The sequence below is a fragment of the Ambystoma mexicanum genome, chromosome 2p (assembly GCF_040938575.1).
Source record: "Ambystoma mexicanum isolate Mex_15411 chromosome 2p, UKY_AmexF1_1, whole genome shotgun sequence".
Classification (NCBI taxonomy): Eukaryota; Metazoa; Chordata; class Amphibia; order Caudata; family Ambystomatidae; genus Ambystoma; species Ambystoma mexicanum.
This window is the reverse complement of record NC_090923.1, coordinates 101835678-101858090: the sequence shown is the minus strand read 5'-3', so window position 1 is coordinate 101858090 and position 22413 is coordinate 101835678. Positions and strand designations below refer to the sequence as shown.

Genomic DNA, 22413 nt, shown 5'->3' with positions numbered 1-22413 from the left:
TATTAATGAAAAATAACAACCATTTACCCAGGTATCCCTTGAAGAGTCCCTGGTAACATAAATACCTGGCTTCAGGATAAGTCCCAGAGTGAACCTAAGATGTCTGGATAACACATGGTAGATCTTTCAAGATGGAGAAAATAACACAAGAATACTAATTGCCTAGTATAGTTACCTAAGGAATATAGTTCTGCAGAGTCTCAGGAAAACCAGTCTCATGGCAGCATGGCTCTTGACAAGTAGAAAAACGACTGTTGCAAGAATGCGGAATGTTGGGAGGATGGTTCTTTTATATTCATAAGTGTGTGAATTAGTTACGCCAGGAAGTTTGGCGGTGATGTGCAACCTGCGTAAAAGACCCTAACGAGTGGTCGCGCTTCACGCAGCCTGTCTCCTTGTTTCAGCTTCAGTGTCGTGATTGCCGTATCGGCTCGCCAGTCACCACGGGAGTCAGTAAGCTCCTAGAAAGGACAGAGGGATTGGAGCAACACAGCACCGCTGTGTGGAAGGTAAGTCGTGGGTCCTGCCAGTCCCTCCAGTCCTAACAATCTGACCCAGCCACTCTATTTCGTGCAGCGCCTTCAAGTGTTGCAAAATGCTGCAGTGAGATTGGTAACTGGATCCTCCTACCGTATGCATATTTCTCCTGGTTTACTGCAATTACACTGGCTTCCTGTTGGACAAAGGGTCCAGTTTAAATCTGTGGACATTGTGCATCGGGCCTTTTATGGCAATGGCGCTGAGTACCTTCGGAATAGGTTCTGCCCATATGTCCCTAACCGCTCTCTCAACTCCCAGGAGTCTTGCACCATTCTAGTTGCGCGGTTACTAGTCTTTTAATCGAAGATTTACCATCGAACATAAAATGCATCGAAATTTATCCAACAAAAAATGTTCCATCAAATTGCCATACATAAAGTGCAAAGTGTTTATGCATCGAAACCCTTTCATCGAATAGGGTTTCGTTATATAAACACTTTCAATTTTTTGCATAGAAATTCGATGAAACATGCTAACGTTATAACGTTACAGGGAGCTGTCCAGGGCTGAAATGTATAATTTTAATACTGGACAGCTCCCTGTAACTTGTGGTATTTATTGTTTATTGGGGGATCCCCCAAACACCCCTCAACCCCCACCAATCCCCTACCCCCAACCCATTTTCAAAAATTGAACCCTTCTCCAGTGCTGAAATTTTCAAGGTATGTTTGAGTTGGAAATCCATCGAAATGAATTCCATGAATATCTTTTTGATGGAAAAGCTTTTCAATTAAAGAATTTCGATGGATAATGATTTGATGGAAATATTTTTGATGGAAAGGCTGTATACCTAGATGCGCGTGTGCGGCTCTGGGGGGTGAGCGGACGCGCCTTTTTCATCGCTGCAGCTAAGTTCTGGAATTCGCTCCTATTCCATCTTTGGGTGACTGTTGATCCCCAATCTTTCCGTCGGTCTCTGAAGACCTTTGCCTTTGCCCGATTCCTTCTTGGTAAGGATTTGTCAGGTTGACTGTAATGCTGCTAGCGCCAAGATGCCCTTTGGGCGTACGTGCGCTCTGTAAGTCTTTTAAGGTAAGATGAGATATTCGACTAACACACACACTGCCCCCTCCTTTCTTACAGAGCTATGCTCAGCGAGGTGAACATTATTTGCAGAAGGGTGCTATACAAACCATTTCACATTACATTACTTGGACCAAGTACAGGCTTCAATACCAGTCTTTCCCTTCACACAATGTCTTAGGGCTTGGCCTGGTCATTCCCTGCTACAGTGATTCAAATCCTTCTTGGCCTGGAGTGGGAAGGGGCCAACGCTTCCAATATCCACCAGTCCTTCTCTCTCACTACGGCCGTCTTACTCGCATCCCTCTTTGACTCGGGTCTCGTTCTCAGGTCTGTTGTGCTTGCTTGCTTCTTCACTGCATGGGTCAGTCTCTCAGTCATCTGCTTTGCATACCCCTACTGGTCCACACCAGCCCCTTTACTCATCTCCTGTTGAGATGTGCACTCCCACCCAAACACTAGGCTCAGCAGTCTTCTCTTATGTGCTGCTTCGCTTAGGCATTGGTCTAACGGCAAATCACCCCATTACAGTTACAAAGTGTGTGTCTTGCATCTGTGTTATGGCTGCAGATGGCCAGTAGGTCTCTTGCTCTCCCACCCCCACCCCATCCTGGCACAGTTACAGCTTCCTAGGGATTTGCTACCAAGTCTCTTTCTCTGCTGCAGCAGTAAATTCTCTGCATCAAACACTGTCACGCATCACTCATCTCGGGAGGATAGCTCACGGACAACGTGCTCACCTCGGAAGCAAAATGACACAGAGCACCACAGGTTCGATCCCCGGGTCCGCGCTTAGAAACCTCTGTGTATTAAGCACATTATAGGTAGCCAATCATAACCATATCATAATGTTAACCCAGTCTCCTCCTCCTCACGCTCCTGATGTTCTTCACCAAGCCCCTACCCAGGATGTTGTCCATTGCGCCATAAGTCCTAATTCATACAAGACCACACCTCCAGTGGTCCAATTACAAGAGGATTAACAGTGACAACAGATGCTGAATGCCACAAGGATGACACAAAGTCATCTATATATTGAACTCTGGACCATGGTGCGAACTGACAACATAATCAACCTCCACTTTTATGAAGGTCATATTTTAGTGGTTGGAGCTAACTCTAGAAGTGGAGATAAGTTCTAGCTGGTGAATGCTTAACAACACTTGTTGTCTCTTCTACGACCCATTCACTGTCAAACGCTTCGTTAGCCCAGTTATTTCCATACACTCAGATTTGGGCAGGATCTTTCCCATCTCCATTGTTTCTTTTTCAGCATGGGCCCCTCCCTTTATAGCGCACTGTACAAAGACACCTTCCACAGTCATGGATGATGGCCATCTGGAATGTAACCTCCCTTTCACTTTGAAACCTTGATATAGCCTGATGCTTAAGGCAACCTATTTATGATGTGTCCTCTCTTACTGGTAGCAGCGATATGAGGGAACATGGGAGGAGTTTTGGACTGATGGACATGTCCAGTTCCAGTTTGAAACACATTTTTAGAATGAAAGATGGCAAGGTTCCATCCTAAATTAGTTGTGTGCTTGACCACATGTAAGCACATGCAAACACATACATACACAAAGCTGTTCTTTGGCCACACATTTCCAAATAGACTGCATCTGCCAAAAAACAAGATGGAAACTTTCGGTAAGCAAGATATGGCGCCCACATTTTGTCGGTGTAACCCTCAATCTTTCATGGCCCAAACTTCTGTAAAAAGGTAACTGTGAGGTGGACAGTAAATTAATTGAACAAATAACTTCGAATTACAAACACATAGATTGGCAAACATTTAATTTCCTTTTTTAGGTTCAAAAAAAGATTTACAAAAAAGAAAAATATTTAGGTGGAGGTTGAGAAGGACTGTTCTAAGGGATTCCAGCTAAAGGACAATTTAAAGGTGGGAAGAATAAGGGCAAAAACACATAACTGCATGTTTTTTTTCCTAATCACCTCTGTATTTAACATTAATGATGGATGGGGGATGGACAGGTAAAATAGCTAATACGAGTTTAATTGTTTGTTCTGTGTCTTGTTAAGTATTTATTTCAATAATAATCTGTTAAGGTTAGATAGGGATGATTTCATTATAAGTATTTATTTGAATGGAAATACATTTCTGCTGCTGTAAAGGCATCACCTGACCAGAGATTGTAAAAATAGGATTGTCAATTAACTTTTAAGAGCAACATCTTGCTGAAAGTTCTATAATCAACCTGCCACTGTGTTTGTGGTCATTATTCAAAGCAAGCAGACACAAGGTTGAATGGAGTTGGGTGGTTGAGAGGTTCTCATCCGAGGTAGTCCCTGCTTTCTGGGAAGAGGGGCACAAGCTTCCAGGTAATGCCAAGCACATTGTTCACCCTAACTCGCAGCCCCATTTCTCATCCGAACTCATAGGACATTCTAATTCCTACCCCTCCCTTCTTTAACTCACCATGGGACTTTTGGGAGCAATTGTTCTCCAAAACCTGGAGAAAGGTTTCTCTAGATTTCTGAAAGCAACGGAACCACTTAGGTATTAGGAAACAATGCAAGACACACCTCTTCCCCCAGTTCCAAGCTGAAAAAACAGAAAAAAACGCCTCAAAACCGCATTAGCTAAGCTGTGAAGTGGACGGTGGAAACATACAAATATTTTTGAATCATAAAAACAAAAAGTGACAAGTGTAACTCCAGAGGTAACATAAAATAAAAAATACTGAGTGGGAGGGTGAGTAGGATTATTCATATGAATTCCAGAGATTGGCCAATGGCGTGAGTATGGGGTGCAATGCAAAGTGCATAAAATGTAGTATTAGGGAGAGAAAGAAGAGAAGTGGAAAATTAGAAAAGGAAATCATGGGAAAAAGAAATCAGAGCGAGACAGTATAGAAGAATGTATAGACGCAATAAAATCAGAGAGAGAAAAGCTTGGATTTTCATGTTAATCCCTTGTATTGTTCTAGACTGCCTCCATTGTACCAGTCTTTAGCCTGCCTCTGCCATTCCAGAGGGAACCAACCATATGCACATCAGTCTTGTTCATGCCCATCATGGGAACAGCCCGCGCAAACAGCTAGGCCAGGGTTCTGCAACCTGTGCCTCTCCAGATGTTTTGGGTTACTACTCCAATGATCCCTCACCATTGACTATGCTGGAAAGGGTTGATGGGAGTTGTAGTCCAAAACATCTGGAGAGCCACAGGTTGCATACCTCTGAGTTAGGCCATCTCACCTCTGCACCAGCAACCTGCAGCCTTGTTATTCAGGCCTTCCTGTGACCCATCACTGCAATGCAGCTTGATTCCCTAGGCAGGCAGAGCCCGCGGCCCAACTCTGCTGCATCCATCATCTCTCCCTTATGGGGACAAAATGAAACCGAAAAGGAATGGATGGGATGTGCTTAATCATAACAACTGGCACTTATTCCTCGAGGCAGTTTGCGTTACATTATTGTTTTAGGCTATCTGCACCATCACAGAAGGAAGGTTGTGAGAGAGAGGGGCAATGAAGGGGTGGATTGGAAAGACCTTTTTTCACTATAAACTTGTGCACACAAATACACAGTGACACAGAGACACACACACGTTTGTCAAGATCCATTCAAGAGCATAGTCTGTCCATTCATCACAGGGTCTACTCACCTGCGGAGATATGACGAGATGTCCCAAAGATGGAATACAGTAACACCGGGTAAAAGGAAGAGTACAGCCCAAAAACTGCAGGCACACTGGCAAGGAGAGCATACGCAAGGCCTGAAAATAAAAGAGAGAAAGCATGAGAACAAATGAATGCAACGCTTGCACATAGGGCGAAAGAACATTACCTGTTAAGATAGCCGCACATTCAACTATGCTATTAACAGTTTAGCCAGTACCAGACTCAACAAAATACTGCATTTAAAATGCACAATTGTGTGATATACGTTTCCTCTTAGGGGCTTGGGACCTGCAAGAGATGTTTGGACTTGTATGGGGAAGAGGAGAGTGCTACTATGAGTAGATAACATAAAGCATAGTATGGAAAATGAATAAAGGCATTTTGCAAAGATATAGGGAATACCGACTGCATCATACTGTCACAAACCACAGCTTAAAACATAGAAAGGGAGGGCACACAAAAACTACACGCACATGACTTTCCTCATGTTGCATTAAACACAACAGCCTCATCACGAGTTTGGCGGTAACCTTTAAATGTGGCGCATTTAAGGGTCTGCAAAATCACGAGTTTGGCTGCATTTACCCCCAGGTCTGAGCTGGGGCTAATTGCACAGGGAAAATTACCATTTTCCGGCGCAATTAGCGCTGCGCTATTAGCGTGTGCTAATTGCGCCGAAATTCCCCATTGGGTCCAGTGGTCCCAATGGGGACTTACCGTTACCGCCAAACCTGTGATCGTGTTTGGCGTTAACGCTATTAGCTCGGGCAGTGTCCCGGCATTAATACCACCAGGATACCGCCCAACTCGTGAAGAGGCTAGTCTCACCAATAACTTTACTTGGCCTATCTTTGTGTCCCTTTGCATAGTGCGCCCAAAACGGCAATGAGGACAGACCTACAGCAAGGGATACTAGGACTGGCTAAGTGCTCCGGTGACAACGCAACCGGATTACTTTAGCCTGTGATCACGCTGATCAATCACAAACTCTGGTTCAGGATGTTACCTCACACCCTGACATCGTAACACCCCTCCCCAAACCAAACACACACCGACAACATCATAATTGCCAGAGAAACGTTCGGATCCTCCTCGCATGGATTCACAAACATTGATGGTATCTTTTATCATTTGTGTCTTGCATTTTTCTATCATTGTGTGTTTGTATCTTGTATGTTTGTATCATTTGCACCTTTGTATGATAAGTATATTTGTGTCATTTGTACCTAACAAATGTGAATTGTGGCATATCTGAAGAGGTAGTCCCTTCTTCCCTAGGGGGAGACCTTTCCCATGCGCTTAGGGTGGTAGTCCCACTGGGGGAGGTGCACCGAGGGAGGGTCACATGGGGAAGGAAGCCCCCTGTGGGATTGGGGGCGATTATCACCAGGGAATGCAGTATCATTCCACTTTACCTCACCCTACTCCTTTTCCAAGACTAGCTCCTACTATCCTCTCCCTCGATACAGCTAATATATATTACTGTCAAGTTAGTGAAATCAACCCACATCATAATATTGAAGACCGAGACAGTATAAAGTATTATACACATAGCCAAACTAATCTAAATAATATTGAAAATGCATACAGTCTAACCAACATGCAAATCCACACTGAAAAAGAATATAATCAAACTGGTTTACAGAATAATAGAAAATATTGTGCAGGTAGCTTGACGGGCGATACTGTGACGAGCAAGATGGCCAGGAGTACAACGATCACTTGCGAGCAACCGAATGAGCAAGCTAGCTTCCTGAGGCCCACGAATGGCTTGAAAGAACATATCAATCCAACAAGTTCCAATGGCGTTCAAGCTCAGGCTAAAAATAAAAAGCGTCAGAGACACGAAAGAGGGAGAGCCGTCCCCCAAAGAGGACAAGCGTGGAAGAAACCAAACACATGCTGGGAAGGGGCCTTAGTCTGCAGCAAGGCTGCAGATCCTACTGGACACCCGAACACTGCTGAAGCGTCCTGGAAGGAGACAGCTGCCCGGGACCACGGACACCGCCACATGGGAGGGAAGCAGATATGCGGGACACCTGGGAGCAGAGGGAGATCTGGGGTGGCACGGAGGTGAGATAAAGAGCCGGAGAAGGAGGGTCTTGGAGCCTGAGCCAAACAAATACATCATACCTGTGCAAAGTCTGGGACCCGCACCGAAAACCATGAGGGTCTGGAACCCTGAAACAAGTGAAGGGGTATTGGACCCCACACAAAATAAAAGACAGTTGTATGTTTGGCAGAAGAGTGAACCAAATGAATACAACGCACCTGTGCGGGTCTGAGACCTGCGCCCAAGATCACAAGGGTCTGGGACCCTGAAACAAATTAGATAAAGGTGCAAACTTGGTAGGAGAGACTAAAGTGGATGCGACACAGCATTTCGAGTCTGGGACTCACACCCTCCAGTGTTTGTTTGTTTGTTTATTCACTTAATTACGCGCTCCAGACCCGGAGGTAATAGGGTGCAACATTATGAAGATGCAAGGCTTACATAGTTATACAATATACAAAGATATGCAAATATAATAGTAAATACAGTAGCTACAACGCATAGTTCAGAAGGCAAATATAGTGGTTATATAGTTACAGTAATATATAATGTACAAATTTACAAATTACGGAAGAGTCCCTCTATAGAGCCATCGGACTCGGGGTAGAGTAGAGACATATAAGTTCTGACAGTGAGCAAAGTTCAGATATACAGGTTACAATATGTTCCACTACCATGTTGCAGTAAGACTCACAGGTGGAGCAGATTTCCCATGTGATTCAAAGGTACCATGCAGTTACGTGAGGATAGTAAGTGAAAGGACTAAGGGTGGGAGACTATGGGTCGGTCGAGATAATATGTTTGATAACATTTTTCCTGAAGGATGGGAAAGGTTGCTCCCTGCGCAGGTCTTGAGGAATTGTGTTCCATAGTTTCGCTGCCTTTACAGGGAAGCTATTGCCACCAATAGTAGTGAGCCTATATCTAGGTATAGTCATACAATTGGTATTGCCAGCTCTAGTTGGTCTAATAGAGGTTCTTCTTTGGAATTTATCTGAAAGGTAACTGGGGGCAGCATGATTAAGGGCTTTGTGGGTCAGGCACAGCGTCTTGAGCTGAATTTTGTTATCTGTGGATAACCATTTATGTTGGCGTCTGAGGGAAGAAATATGGGTTCTTTTATTAGTACCTAGGGCTGCTCTTAAGGCATTATTTTGTAGTATCTGGAGCTTCCGGACGGTAGTTTTGTTAGCCCCACTGTAAAGTGCATTACAATAGTCGATTCTGGAGAGTATTAAAGCTCTGGCCAGAATCAGACAACTATCATCCGAGAGGAAGGGTTTGCCTGCTCTTAGCAATTTGAAAGTGTAGGCCGTGGATGAGTTTAAGGTTTGTATCTGTTTGTCAAAAGACAGTGTGGAATCCAGATAGAAGCCAAGGGGTTTTACCTCCTTGGAGACTTTAATGGGATTCCCATCGATATTGAATGAAGCGAACTCCTGTCCTAGTTTTTTGATATTGGCCTGTGAACCCAGAATCAACAACTCAGTCTTATCATCGTTCAAGCAAAGGCCATGAGTGGCCATCCATGCTTGGATGATAAGATATACCTTGTTCACCAACTCCGTGTCCTTACTATGATCCCCAGAAAGCGGGAGGAGAATCTGAGTGTCGTCTGCATAATTCGTGTAGGTGACACCCAGAAGGTCCAGATCATCGAACAAGGGCTTGGCGAAGATATTGTAGAGTGTTGGCGAGACACAAGAGCCCTGAGGAACACCACACAGAATAGGGGTCAGGTCAGCAGCTGCTGATGGGGAGAACACTCTCATCGTTCTCTCGCTCAGGAAGGATTCAATCCATGTAATGGCTTCCTGGGAAAAGTGGGCCGCTGATCAAGGTGTCTACAGACGACCTTATGATCAACCAGATCAAATGCAGCTGAGAGATCAAGTATGAGCAGAAGTACTGTCCTCCCTTTGTCTCTCAGCTCGTCTATTTGTGATTTTAAATCGATTAAGGCTGTTTCCGTTCCGTGTAGTGGGCGGAAGCCAGATTGTCTATTGCCTAGGAGTTTGTGAAGTTCAAGGTGTTGTTGGATTTGATTAAAGGCAGCTTTGTCCAATATTTTGAGTAGAAATGGAACCGTGGTGATGGGACGATAATTAGTCGGAATGAGTGGATCTAATGTCTGTTTCTTGAAGAGGGGGAGCACCCAGGATTGTTTGAGGTTGGCCGGGATAGTGCCTGTAGCAAAGGAGGCATTGATTAGTTTAGTAATGAAAGGAGATAATTCTCTTGCAGCATCTTGTATTAGTTGTGCTGGACAAATGTCCCCTTTGTGGTTGGAAGGCTTCAGTGACAAGATTATTTTTTCTAGTGTAGACATTTTGGAGAAATGGAATGTATTATTATGTGCTGTCTGTGATACACTAGGAAAGGGGTTTTTTGAGGAGCCCTGTAGATTTAAAGCTTCTTTTTTTTTGCAGGATTTTATTTTGGAGCATGTTAATTTTATTGGCTAGGGCCTGTTGGATGTCTGCACACCAGTGAAATCTAAGTTCAAAGCCAAGAGGCCAGAGGACAGATGACAGAGGCCATTAGCTATTTGATGGGAGGGTCTGGGACCCTGATATAAACAAGAGACAAATTACACATTTATAACGGTCTAGGACCCTGAAGCAAGTGAGAAAGAGTTGCAGACTTGGAGGGAAATGAACGAAGTAGTAACAATGCAACATTACGGGTCTGGTACTCGCACCCACATGTGAAACCAAGGTCTAGAGCCAGGAGGGTCCGAGACCTCAAGGGATAACACCACAAATAACCACGTGTTTAACAAGGAAACCAAACACAGCAAGGCATAACATTTGTGATACAATAGCAGTAATTTGCTTACTGAGACATGATTTTCTAGAGCGTTGATAGTGCCAGTTCAGTACCATTTGTGTATGAGTGCCACAGCGTACGGACGAGGCTCCCGGTCAGGGCTGAAACATTGTATCAATTTATGTGCCGAGTTTCAGTCCAGTACGGACGCAGAAGCAAGTGCAGTTCAGTGGGGCACATGTGCAGGAGAACTAAATCATTAGGTTGAGTCCCATGCGCTCATCAGCCGGTAAGATAGCTCAGCGGGTTGAGCGCTCGCTGCTGCGTTCTGAGCGTAATCTGCAGGTCGCAAGTTTGAAACCCGGCAATGCCAACTCAGCCTTTCATCCTTCTGAGGTCGATAAATGAGTACCAATTTCGGTTGGGTGATATTGTAAGTAAATATGTGCTCTGTAAAGCGCTTTGGATAAAGGCGCTATATAAATAAGACATCATTATCATGATCTGCTGCCCTGTCTCATGGATGTGGATCAGTAAGAAGCCGGAGCATAGCAGGTGAATTGAACTATGGAGTCCCGTCGCTGCAGCTGCTTAGGTGCGAGGTTCTACAGCTCGGTGTACAAACATGCTGGGAGTGGGGACATACCACATGCTGGTGAGGGAAGAGAAGAGAAGGCCTGCAGGATGTCCATCCAGCAAGAGAAATGCTTCCAGGCACTCGCTCCCACACAAGCCTGTGAGTGCAGGGTTGTGCACTGGGAATATTTCTCCTACCGGATGTAGTTATAGCATTATGTCGGGTTATTCCGTGAGGCTGACGGTGTTAGGAGGCCTGGCATGACACCTCGGATCGGTGTGCTGCTCTGCAGAGGCTCAGGGTCCAGCCTGTTGGACTGAACCTCCTCCGAGCAGCACCCTTCTTCCGGGGACTTTTCACAGCGGCCATGCAAAAGTTCCAAGTAGGGCAGTATGATTATGCAGTTATCTTGACAGACCTGCGGTTTCTTCACTATCTTTCCAAAACCTCTCCCTCCTCCAAATACACACATCTTTGCCGTTGCATACTTTTCTCTTGGCAGCAGTGACAGAAAATTACCTTTCAGTATGGAGTGACACCAATGGCGCAACGGCCAATCAGCAGACCGCGCTTTAGCCCCTCCCAAAATGTACGGTTAGGTTGACCTGACCTGGATTAACAACAGACCCGTCACAGGACAGGACCGGACCGGACAGCGACATTAAAAAGTGCTTGAGGCTATACTGTTAACAAAGGCCTGGCAGTTACTGATGTAAAGCATTTCATTTCAATGCTTACATTTTTAGGCAATTGAAATATTGTGATGGGGTGTGATGGGAGTACGCTTATTTCAGTGGAGTGATTAGCAGGGCCTAAGAGACAACTCATTCTCCCAGCAGTTCTTAAGTGTGTGTTTCAGACACAGAGCGAGTTAACTGCTTGTAACACTTAAGCTACACTTGATTAGAATATGTAATAAGATTTAAATAAACTTTTTCTTTTTCTGATTATGTATAAGCAATATGTGTAAAGTTTGAAGTTTTCAATCTATATCACATTAAAGCATTATTATTATTATTAATAAACTTTCTATGATCGAAAGCAGAAAATACCTTTGTAGTCATGTGCATATAGTTGGTCGATATGTTGCCTAGATATGTTGCCTAGATTTCAAAACTGTGAGGGCTTTATATGAATAAATTGTACAACGGAACACTTCCAATGATTTGCAGATCAAAACGCGCAGTGAGAGTAAATACTTGGCAAGGATCACGCATGTTATTTAAGCAGTGAGGCTGGTATTTGAGCTCTATTTGTTGGTAGCAAATGTGAGCCTAGTTTGGCTTTCAAAGTTTTATTGGATATTGAAAGTGCACAGAACAATTCAATCAGGAAGTTTTGCCGTGAGCCATTCGCTGCAACTTGTTTGCCGCAAATCCCCTGTCGCCAAGCCCTGTTGGCTGTATCCAGCAGGAGTGGACCCAGGGACCTGTGCCTGCGGGCATGTGGCGCGTTACAAAAATTAAAATAAATAAATAAATTGGAGCTGGAATGTTTCGGCTCACCCCATGAACACACAGACTAATATATATTTTTCGATTGGTAATGATATTTGCGGAATATGTTATTGATGCTCCTCCTCTTTTACCATCAAAATGGCCTTTAAGCTAGCACAGGGGCCAGCACATATCTATGCCAATGCGCCTCTTACTAACTGGCAGAATCTCGTGCTGCCTCAGCTTTGAGATCAGCTAATGTACCTCGGATCTGCAGCACTCCCTGCTTCTCCATTACTAGGCAGTTTATGGCCCTATGTGGCTCAGTCCTAATCTGAAGCACCCAATGCGATTCCTGCACTGGACCCAGCACACATCCCTGCCAGTGCACCTCTATACTGAGCAGCAGCACCCCCTCTTAGTCGAGCAATGGGGTTAGCACACAGCTCTGCCAATGCACATCAATCCTGACTTTCAGAAAGCACTGCTGGGATTCACATACACCTCTGTTAAAGCACCCCAATGTAGCTTTACCTACCATTTTGCTACTATGGCCAGTGCACAGCATTGTATTTTAATCCCAACGTTCGGCAAATATTGCTTGTCCAGCACTGGGGCCAATAAGAAGTCCTCCCTATGTACCTCAATCCTGGTCAGCAGCACCAATTGCTATCCCAGCAATAAAACCAGCATTCAGCTCTGCCAATACACCTCAATCTTTACCCGCAGCACTCTCTGTTGTTATGGGGCCTGTTTATAACTCTGCCAATGCATTACATGTGTGCTCTGTATTATCATAGCTTTTCCAAACCTGCAATAAGGTCTGCGAATTCACTTCAGTCCTGACAATACAGCACTGCAGCCCACACAAAGCCCTAGCAGTCTTTCCTTGCACAGATTTCTAAAATAGGCCCGTACTGGGTTAGATCCCTTTTGCACTCACCCGGTCTCCCAGGCCAGTGCCAACTCGAAGTACTCTTGGTGATTTGTTCCATTGTCTAGCACAATACAGCAAGCACACCTTTATAAAATTGTTTAAACCTGCCATTTGCCTGTGTCTGTGCACTTTTATACCCAACACTGGCAAAACCTTTAGACTAATTTGATAGAAAAGCAAAAATGACACACACACAAACTGTTGAGTCTTCATTGATGCCTTGTTGCAATTAACTACTTTTCCCATTGAAAATGGAGACACGAAAATTGCTAATCATTTTCAAAAAAATATTTTGTGTAACAATTTTGACTAATCAATTTTGCAAAACTAACGTATGCCTTGCAGATCCATTCGCCTCTCATACAGTTTTTGTTTCCCTTCACAGTGAACATGGTTTACCACTTCATCAGCATGCCACAAAGCCAAAACACATTTTTAGGAAGAAGTACAGTAGGGGCTGGGACGAACAGCCTGGCATCCCTTATAGGGCAGGTCAGTGCTTTAAGTGGCACTACAAATCGAGCCGGGGCCCATCGAGGGGGCGTGGCCTAACAACGGGGTCTTGATGGGCCGTTAGGCCACGCCCCCTTGACGAGCCCCGGCTCAATGGGCTACTGGCACCCCTGCCAGGCAGCCTTTTGTAGAGATTAGCACCCTCTCCCCTACTGGGGAGAGGGTGCTGATCTCGGCATTTATTTTGTATAGGATTGCCTGGCAGGGGACAGCGCCTCGCCTATTCAGCCTTAATGGTGTTGCTGCCCCTCGCCAGCTGGGGAGGGGCAGCGTCACCATTAAGGCTGACAGGGTGAGGCCACTGGAAGCAGAGGCCTTTTTCCTAAAGACTGAAACTCCCGCGAATCGGCGGGAGCTTCAGTATTTAGAAAGCAAGGCCTCTGCTTCCAGCGGCCTCACGTTTCTCCATAATGGTGGCGCCGGCCCACGTGCATCCCTTGATTAAAGGGATGCCTCGCAGGTGCGGCGCCACCATTATAGCTGAAAGGCATTTTTTTCTGAAGCCTGAAGCTCTCGCACACGAGCGAGAGCTTCAGGCTGTAGACAAAAATGCCTTTTCGTGTAGTGGCCGGGGCTGCCCGGGGAGATTAGTGGGCCCCGGCAGGGCCCCGCCTGAAAACGAAATTTCGGAGCCTGCCGGGGCCCAGCCCCGGCAGGCCCCGGCCCACTTAAAGCCCTGGGGCAGGTAGCCTATGTATAGAGTCACACCAACAAGCCGTTCGGATTCATAACCTATGTAACTTAGGTCATTGATGACGCTGTGTACATTTTTAACGTGTTGCTCATGCTGATTTTGCTGGTGTGTTCTATTTTTGTGGAAATAAAACACTGTTCTCCTTGCAAGAGGTGGGCTGGGCCTTTTCCCTAGTGGGTGTCATTTTTTTCTGGAGTGATCGTTGAGGGGTTTCTGTTAATTGTTGGTGACCCTGACATGATCCAAGCGACCCCCGCAAAGACAGAGGCTTCCAGGCCACACTTCTGGAGGTAATAAGTACGTAATTCATGTAGTTTTGGGCCCTCAAATAAAAGGTGACGAATTGTTACTATTTGCAGGGAACAGTATCTACAGTGACGCAAATTGCGTTGGATTCCTTGTCTGGCTCCTATTGCCTCCCTAGTAGGTAATACTTTCAGTTTAACCCGGAGCATTTCGGATCGATGTTTCCTAGATGGGTGTTTTACAAGGTAACACGGTATTAGGTTAAATGCTCTTATTTCATATGCTAGATGATAAAACAAATTATACTTCATAGCTGATTCTCTATTTCCCGATCCAGTCAAGCTCAAACAGGGACCTTTTCTTATCTACCCATGGAGCAAACAATTCCTCAAGGTCCAGACAATAGTCAGCCAGAAGTTTTAAGTTTGATTGGAACCACTCGATCAAAACCCTAGAGGGATTAAGGAACAACACAGAGCGTAATTCAGACAGCACACAGTTATCTGGGGGGAGTAATAGCGTTCTCAAAAGTTGCAGCTGCCTCCAGTCCACGCGTGCCTGTAATGACACCAAGCCCAATTCATGTCTAATCACAGGCAATGGTGTCCCCCTGGGAATTGGGAGAATCCTTTTCTACAGTAGGGACTCCACTCTCCCCCAGATGGTCGGTAGTAGGCCAGTTCCAGCTCTGCATAGTAAGCGCGGGACCACTTTTTGATGGTAAAACCTGATCATGGGAATTGCCGAAAACCTGCCATACCTCCTTTCTCTCAAACGCCAACAACTCTGACATTTTCATTCTGTTTTTTTTTAATAACAGATCATTTTCCATGAGTTTAGTTTTATTTGAACGGATCTCAATTTCCAAATACTTAGAATTCTTGACAACTTCCAAGCGTTTCTTAGATATGCAACAATAAAAATTTTGTTTCGTTTTTTTGACATAATTTATCATTAACATTTTTGATTTATCAAAATTAATTTATAGATCTAAAGATGCAAAGTATGCACATATCAATGTCAACATTTTTTAGTATTACGATTGTCAGTATGGGAGTAACGACTGCTGGAATACATGTGTGGTGCATTGCCGTTGTATAGGGATAACATAGAAATATCACAAACAGCGTGTGGCAGAAATGCAAGGGGAATGTCTTGCCCATGGCCGGAGCAGGGTATCAATAACAGAGGGATATTGGAACACATGAGTACATTTTTAGCGGCTAATTACAAAGGTAAAAAACTCCAAAAGATAAAAGAAATTTAGAGGACATTGAGGACAGTGAGGAGCACAAGCAGCCAAGTGGTAACACCTGACCCCGAGAATGGTGCAACCAACGCCCCATAAGAGGCACGGTCTCCCCCGACCCAACCCGTGGGAGACAGCCCGTCCCGCTATGGGATAAACCAACCTGACATAGGTAGCTTCACCGGGGCAGCGTCGCCCCAATACCTAACGAATACCACTGCTACTGTAACTGTGTCCTCAGAGACCACCCCCCAAGAGGAGTTGGAAGAAGCACTGCAGACCACACAAGCAGAGTTGGCATGATTGCGGGCCCGAAGAGAAGGGGGGAACAAATTGGTATGCAGTAATAAAATTGCGGCAAAAATGTCACCTTTACAAAAAAATTGCGGCAAAAATGCTGTGGTTTGACCCAGTAAAGGTGTACCCCATTATACCATTTAAGGGGAGCAGGGATTGTGGGGGTGTCCCCCGCACCACTTAAATGGTACAATGGGTCTGGGGGTTGCAGGGATGTCCACCATATCCTTTAAATGTATTGCAGTGGCAAAACCACAGCCTTATTGCCACGATTTTATGTGTAAACAGGCATTTTCGCCGCGATTTTAACACATGGAACCAAGTGGCGGGCCGGTAGCATTTTGTTAAGGTTAGATGTGCATATTGAAAGGGGGAAAGAGGATGGTCACGATGCAGGAAGCGTAGGGTATAGGACAGTGAGGTTGCATAGGGTAGCAGATGAACAACTGCAGGAGGGAGAATGGGCCACTGTAGGCATTTCAGAGGGAGAGAAGGAGGTGCCAGAGCATTCTCCTTGAGTAGAAAGTTTGTGCAGCCTGCGCTTGAGGAGCAGGTTTGGGCGAGCAGCGCTAGCAAGGAAAAAAGGAAAGTGGACATAAAAAAGAGAGAGGGGGAGTGAGCACGCAGTGCCATTATTGCATAAAAGCCATGGGAGGGCACAGTATGTGACCTGGGCTCAGATGGATAAAAACAACTTGATTAAGGTGCTCCTGCCCCATACTTTTGGACATGGGAAGTCGATGTATGTGTTTGAGAAACAAGACTGCTGGGATCCCTTTAGCAGTGGGAGTTACGAAAAGCTTGCTTAAAGCAATAGTGGGAGATCAGGCGGGAGAGATTTGGGTGAAGGCTGGGTATCCAGGAGTATAAATTGATGATGACACTCATGATGGGGAACCCTATCAACCATATCAGAGCTCAAGAGTGGAACGCACTGCGGCAAACATATCCCGATACATCAGACTTGCAGTACATAATGCAGTATTCCATGGGGGACGAGTAAGACCCTGCGTAATACATTTTGAAAGTGCAGGAGATGTGGAGGGCAGAGACGGGTAATCATGGGGACCGATCAAATCCTCTTTTTTACTTTGTTATCAAGAGGGGATTATCCAAGGAAGTTCAGAAAGCACTTGAAAAGATAGTGGGCATAGACGCGAAGGTGTGGGCTGAAATTCAGACTATATTTATACACCATTGTAAAAGGATTAAAGAACGAGAAAAAGAAACAGCTCAGAAATTACAGGCGGAAGAAGCGAAACTAGTGCAGAAGAAACTAGCTAAAATAGCACTTGAAGGAACAGTAACGACAGCTGCACAGGGATATTTGGTAGAGCAGGCAGCAGCACTTGCCGACGTAAAAATAGTAGTGTTTATGCCGGGTGGAGGACAAGGACAGTGGTGCGGCGGACCACAGCTAAAGGATCCTGAATAGTATCAAGGAGGTTAGCAGCAGGGGAGAGGTGGGATTCAGGGGCGCAGAGGTGGCTGAGAAGGGTTTGGCAGGATGGGGCCCAGAGGTGGTGCAAGACCCTCTCAGTGCTGGAGCTGTGGAAGTGGGGACAGTTTGCAAGGGAATGCAGGAGTAGACAGGGGGCAGGATACAATCCACACAACCACTCTGGCCCCGCAACCGTATGCCTTCCCACCCCTGATGGCCACCTCCTTACCCTATGGGATACACCAGGTGTACACTCAGTTACCACCACGACCCCCACATGTACAGGCACATGCCCCACCCAATTCCTAGCTGCAAGCAGCCCAACAAGTGTCCCATACGGAAGTCAAATGCCCACAAATAATGCAGTGCCCAACAGGACAGTAGCACCTAACAGGGGGGGTTAGTGTCTTGTGAGGCTACCCTTTCACGTTTCCATGGACCAAAACTTATCCCGATTAGGACAGCCCACAGAAAGTTCTTGAGTGGACCAGTCCTATCCATGAGTACCAACCCTGACAAGGAACGCTTGGTGGGCGCGCAGATAGGCAATAAACAACTCATCTGTTTAGCTGATACTGGTGCTACTAAATCATGCATCAGGTGAAACTCTTGACATGCAAGGATTCTCTGTGGCTGTCACAACGGTTCAAAATAAAGAAGAGGTAGTAATTAAAATAGGAAGAAAGGTGGTGAGTGCACCTCTGCTGTATTCAGAAACATTCTCGATCAATTTGTTAGGGTGGGATCTTTTTAGCAAACTGAAGATGAGCATCTCCTTCACGGACCACAGAGATGTGTGTGCCACCTCACGCATTTGCACTTTGAGGGTGATGGTCATAGTACAGGACAGAGGTGGATAGGTGGTGGTTCCTCTCCTTCCTGTGGACCCAGACATCTTTGTGTATGGGATTACTGTTCTGCTTGATGCAGTGGCCCAGATTGGTAAGGGGTGTTGGCGGTACCATTGAATTTCATTTTCAGACCTGTGGTGTCCCCATTGCTTGTTGCAGGAAGGATCCTCTCCATGTATTTGCAGGGTTTGGTAGTGTCAGCTAGTAGGATTGTTGTGGTTGGGACAGACACTGAAGGATGCGAGTGGCGGACTGTGTTGTGCATCGACCCAAAGGTGCCCTTTAAAGAATGTTTAGATGCAGAACTGTTTGAGGATCAGGTTGATGATGGAGACATTGTGTTGGCAATATGTATCTCCTGTAAGATTATGGTACAGTATCGCAAAGCGCAGTGTTCCTTGATGGCCCTGGTTACCCCACCCACCTTCACTGAGGCAGATTTTGAACAGGTTCCAGAGAGGTTGTGGACAACCAATGCCCATGATGTAGGACTATTGCAGGGAGTGGCCCCAGCACAAAGAATGCTGAAGCCCTGTGCAGTGATGCCCCGAGCAAAGCAATACCCCCTATTCAAAGGAGCAGAGGAGGGAATATTAGACAGCATTGTTGCACTCTTAAATCAGAGAATAATTGTGCCTTCCACCTCCGCCTGAAACACGGCTATCTATCAGATCAAAAACTCAGAAGGAGTGAGTTCGAGAATGATACAGGATCTCTGCCCTCTAAATGACATTGTACAAGCAGAATTTCCTGTATTTCCTGACCCTGGGACAATTTTGTGTAGGATTCCTAAGCAGGCGATACACTTCACTGTGGTGGATTTGAAGAATGTTTTCTTTTCCATACCCCTGCATCCAATTTGCAATATCTCACCACATTTACACATGGCGGGATGCGCTTCGAACACAAATGGTACTCTGAATCCCCCTGCATTTTCAATAGAATATTGCATGCTGATTTAGGGAACATTCAGATGCCAGCACCATTATTCAGTATGTAGACGATTTGCTGGTGTGTAGTGACAGTGAACTGCAGTGCCAGACACCCACTGTCACTCTTTTACAACTGCTAGCATACAAAGGTTACAAAGTGGACAAGGCAAAACTGCAGTACTGTCTCCAAGAGGTGCTATATCTGGGACAACTAATATCTGTGCACGGGAAGAAAATTATCCCTGACCGTGCGCAATCCATGCGCAACACCCCCAAGCCCAAGACTCTTAAGGAAATGCAGAAATTCCTAAGGCTCTGCAACTACTGCAGAGCATGGATTCATGACTATGCGGCCTACACTATGCCCCTACTGTAGGGCCTTAAAGAATCACAAAAGGCAGACAAAAAGATAATATGGACTGACAGCATGGCAGCAAGCATTAATGAATAAAAAGAGGCCATATGTACAGCCCCAGTGCTGGCAACCCCACGACTATACACAGGAGTTCTATCTGTTTTCCCATTACAATGGTCAACAGATGACTGCAGTGCTCACGCAGAAAAGCACAATGGGCCACAAGCCATTGGCCTACTACAGTAGAGTGCTAGATTCCGTGATGCAGGGCCCGTTCCCATGAAAACAGGCACTTGATGCTGCAGCATTCGCAATTGAGAAAAGCTTCACCATTGTCATGGGGTGTTCCGTGACACTGTATTTGGAGCATGCATTTTTTGCCATTCTTGAGCGATCAAAATCGAACCAGACCATACAGCTGGCCCCCGCATCTGAGGTCATCCTGTTCAGTCCAAACATCCATATAATGAGGTACAAGACAGTAAACCCTGCTACCTTTTTGACAGAATTGTGCACCAACAAAGACCTCGCCAAAGATGACTGAGTGACATTTGAGGGGGAGGAAGATGATATCCCAAAAGCAAATGACAGCCCACTTGAAGGGGGAAATTATGTTTGTTGATGGTTTAGCAACTATTGACCAGGGGACTGGCTTGAGGCATACTGGTACGGCAGGTGTCCACCTAGTAGATGGAATCTATGAGGTATTGGTGCAAAAAAGGTCACCCATGCACTATTCGGCCTAAGCAGCAGAGCTTATAACACTTATTGAGGCACTCCAAGCATCCCAAGGATGTTGTGTAACAATATATTCTTTTATTTTTATTTCTTAATTGTTTTAGTTGAATCAACCTTTCAAACAATTGCAAAGTAAAACATTTCACAAAATGTAAAACAAATGAACAATATTTACAAAATAATTCAGTTACATGTCGATAAAACCATACCAAGGTGAAAGAAAAAGAAAAAGAAAAGGAAAAGGGAAGTGAAAATGAAAATCAATATATCACTTATAAATACATTTTCATAATAATATATTTAAATATCATTACCATCTAAAACAGTCACATCATTACTATTTTCCAAATGAAGGCTTTCCAAAAAATGTATCGTTGCAATTTGAATTGGGCGATAAGAGCTATCCTCCAATATCACTGACCAACAATGTATTCCGACTCGGGCTACGTCACCACCACAGTGCACTCAGGCTTGGCCCAGTGGAAGAGTAGAGGGTTCAGGAGGGCTGACAGATCCCCAGTACAGCATGTAGCATTACTGGACAAACTGATAGGCGACAAACTGATACTAGCGAGATCTCCCTCGCTAATGCAACTGCAGACGCGGCAGCCAAACAGGCAGCGCAGCACCCAGTTCAGAGTGTTTCTGAATACCCAGTAGTGGTGCAGGGCCGAGAACAGCTGCCGGCATCCTACAATTCCCTACCAGCTGCGCAGTTGATTGAGTTACAAGATCGTGCCCCACAAGAAAAGAAGGAGCTGTGGTTGAAAAGTGGATGTAAACAGTCCCCTGCCAATGTATTGTGGTGATAGGAAACATCAGGCAAAGCGGTCATGCCGCACAACTGCTGCTGGTCGCATTCGACCAGCTGCATCATCCATCCCATGTGTCCAAACAACATGTTGGTGCATATATACAGGAGGACTGGTTTGTTCCCAATCTGCAAGAAGTATTAACAAAAATGGTCATCAACTGTACTGCATGCCAAACTTACAGCACTGGCCTTACACTATAACTATCAGAGGGACTCTGCCACGCCCTACTTGGCCGTTCTGCAAAGCGCATATACACTACACGGACATGGGGGAGAAGTGTAATGGGTCTCGCTATTTAATTGTAGAGGTGTGTCCTTTTTCCTGATGGGTGGAGGCAGGTCCTTGTGCACATCCGGAGGTTACGTGTACAGCCAGGTTTTTGGTCACAGAGGTGGTCCCTCACTGGGGCATTTGCGATGTATTAAGGTCTGACAACCGTGCACACTTTTTCAATGAACTATTTAAATAAATGGCTGCACTACTGGGCATCAAGCATTAGATGTGCACAATTTACCATCCCCAGGCCAACAGATTTGTGGAGCGAATTAACAGTCTATTAAAAAACAAGCTGTCTAAGCTGGGAACCAATCTAAAGAAAGATTGGGTGTACTGATTGCCCCTCGCAATATTTAGCATGCGTACGCAGCCCTGTAAGGAACACCATTTATCGCCCTCTGAGGTGGTAACGTGGCGCAGAATGCAAACGCCCCATTCTCCAATAAGGAGAGCATCTGATGCTCACAGGACTGTGTTTGGATGAATTTCAAAGCTACTTGTTTGCCCTAACAAAAGCTATGCAATTTATCTCTCAACAGAAAGCGCAGCCACTAGCAGAAGTATCAACCAGCGCTGTATCTGATGTGTGGACAGCGCTCCCTGCCCTAGTTGAGTAAAGTTAAAAGCGTATAAATTGCAACACACATGGCTCTATGATCGGCTTCACAATTTTGAAGCACCTTGAATGAGTAGTTGAAGAGTGTAATTACAATTGCTTTATGGTCCCATTTTCAAGTACCATATTAAAGTGATCTACCTCCAATATATAGATAAACGCTGCTACGCATCATTTGCACAAAGTATACTATCTATCTCTCTCTCTTTCTTTCCCTTCCTCATTTTCCATTACCCTTTCTTAAATTCTTTTCCTTTTTTATTTTGCAATGGACGTACATGGCTCTAACAACTCAATTAATAAAATGACACGATTATAAGCACTATGAATATTCTCTAATAACAGTGGTTTCTTCAATATATACATGTGCTTTGCAATGTGTAGCTGGATTATTTGCTCTTTCTATGTTTG

The 22413-nt window shown here is 45.2% G+C and overlaps 1 protein-coding gene across 3 annotated transcripts in view; it reads right to left on the bottom strand.

Moving 5' to 3' along the window:
• LOC138566252 (solute carrier family 26 member 6-like) overlaps nt 1-22413 on the bottom strand; it is a 1150832-nt gene that overhangs the window by 719854 nt on the left and 408565 nt on the right. For all 3 annotated transcript variants that reach the window (XM_069643338.1, XM_069643340.1, XM_069643339.1), the window contains exon 4: nt 5192-5302. In XM_069643338.1, the coding sequence (XP_069499439.1) occupies nt 5192-5302 (111 nt within the window). The remainder of the gene's footprint in view (nt 1-5191; nt 5303-22413) is intronic.